Source organism: Plectropomus leopardus, unplaced genomic scaffold (assembly GCF_008729295.1).
Source record: "Plectropomus leopardus isolate mb unplaced genomic scaffold, YSFRI_Pleo_2.0 unplaced_scaffold13472, whole genome shotgun sequence".
NCBI lineage: Eukaryota > Metazoa > Chordata > Actinopteri > Perciformes > Serranidae > Plectropomus > Plectropomus leopardus.
Genome location: NW_024614361.1, coordinates 1 through 1,564, shown reverse-complemented (window position 1 = coordinate 1,564; position 1,564 = coordinate 1). Strand labels below are relative to the sequence as shown.

The window sequence follows — 1,564 nt, the reverse complement described above, 5'->3', positions numbered from 1 at the left end:
GTTTTTTTGTTATTTTCTTTTTTGATAATTTTAGAGTTTTTCAGGGTCTTTTTTTCTACTTCTAAGTTTGTATTTGCATTTTTTTAAAAGTTATTTGGAGGGTTTGGTGATCTTTTTTCTAATTTTCAGTTTTGGATTCTACTTTTTCCAATAATTCAAGTTTCTTGTTCTTTTGTTTTGCACTGGGTACTTTTACTTTTTAATACTGTAACTATAGTTTCCTGATTATACTTGATCACTTTTATTTAAGTATCATTTTCAATGGAGGAACTGTACTTGTAAATGAGTATTTTCATTGTGTGGTATTCGTACTTTTGCTTGAGTGAAAGATCTGAATTCTTAATCCACCTCTGGATTTTGTGTGATAATTGTTTGTTGTGTTGCAGACATGAAAACAAGAAAGTGGAGCTTTTCACTTGAGGATTATAAGAGACTCAGTGAGTAATAGCATTTTCTTTTTTTAGCTGGTTTATCTCTGTACCCCCGTTTGTCTCTGTTACATTTGCCATCTTGTCTGACCGTACTGTGTTCCATACCCAGTGGATGTCCTCAGTGGGATAGCAGCAGTGGAGGTGGAGCCTCTGCCCAGGGCAATAGTCCAGGCGTTCTCTGCCAGGTTTGACGGGACTGAAGCCAGGTCTTTAGACGTCCCTGAGGCAGACCTCTCCAGCATCGACCCCTCGCTCACCTGCAGCCTTATGCCCTTCCAGAGGGAGGGAGTCAAGTAGGTGCCTTTGGACCGCCATTAGTGCGCTTTCTGCATGGTGAAGCCAATAACTCAATACCACAGACAGCCATTCATCTATAATTTGCTCAGTCTTGTGCAAATGAAGAGATACTTATCATAACAAGCCGATATTCCTGTGCCATTCCTCTGTGACTTCAAGTTACGGGGTTGGATCAGTATGACATCCACTCGTCCTGCTGTAGCTTTTAATTTTAGCATTTCTTTGTGTCCCTGTAGTTTTGCTGTGTCCAAACAAGGCCGCCTCCTTCTGGCTGATGACATGGGTCTGGGAAAAACGGTGCAGGCCATCTGTATAGCAGCCTACTACAGGAATGAGTGGCCCTTGCTGGTCGTTGCTCCCTCGTCTGTGCGATTCACCTGGGCCGAGGTAAAAAAAAAAAAAATGCTGCAGAGTGTATTAGAGAAGAAAAATGGCTCATTACTTAGTATGTGTCAGAGTTTATCACTTTGTTTCCATTTAATGGTGTCATTATCAGCCTGCATTAAGTCAGCAGGCACCTTCTTAAGGATCTTCTTGTGGTCTCCTTTGACAAAAGCTCTGCCTTACACATTATAATGCTCGTTTCTGCTCAAAGCTCATCTGCATTTGAGGAATGTTAATACTGTTCCCCAAGGACTTCCTGTGCTCTGTTAGGTACTTTATCTTCAGGAGGGGAGATGGCAGTACTGAATTTCATGCTTCCATTTCTTTGTCTCGTGGTTACAAATGATAATTTGAACTGTGAGGCATTGATTTATTATGGAGAAGCAGTTTCTTTATTTTTCTACTTCACTCTGTTATTTGTAAAGATATGCTTGACATAAATTTGCAGATAT

The 1,564-nt window shown here is 40.4% G+C and overlaps 1 protein-coding gene across 1 annotated transcript; it reads left to right on the top strand.

Annotated features, from left to right (window-relative positions):
* Window positions 1–385: 385 nt before the first annotated feature.
* Window positions 386–1,115, top strand: LOC121963970 (SWI/SNF-related matrix-associated actin-dependent regulator of chromatin subfamily A-like protein 1; the record flags this gene model as incomplete). Its single annotated transcript, XM_042514206.1, has 3 exons — window positions 386–437; window positions 541–724; window positions 965–1,115. Coding segments are annotated over exons 1-3 (384 nt in total), but the record flags the coding sequence as incomplete, so codon positions are not given.
* Between the last annotated feature and the right edge of the window lie 449 nt (window positions 1,116–1,564).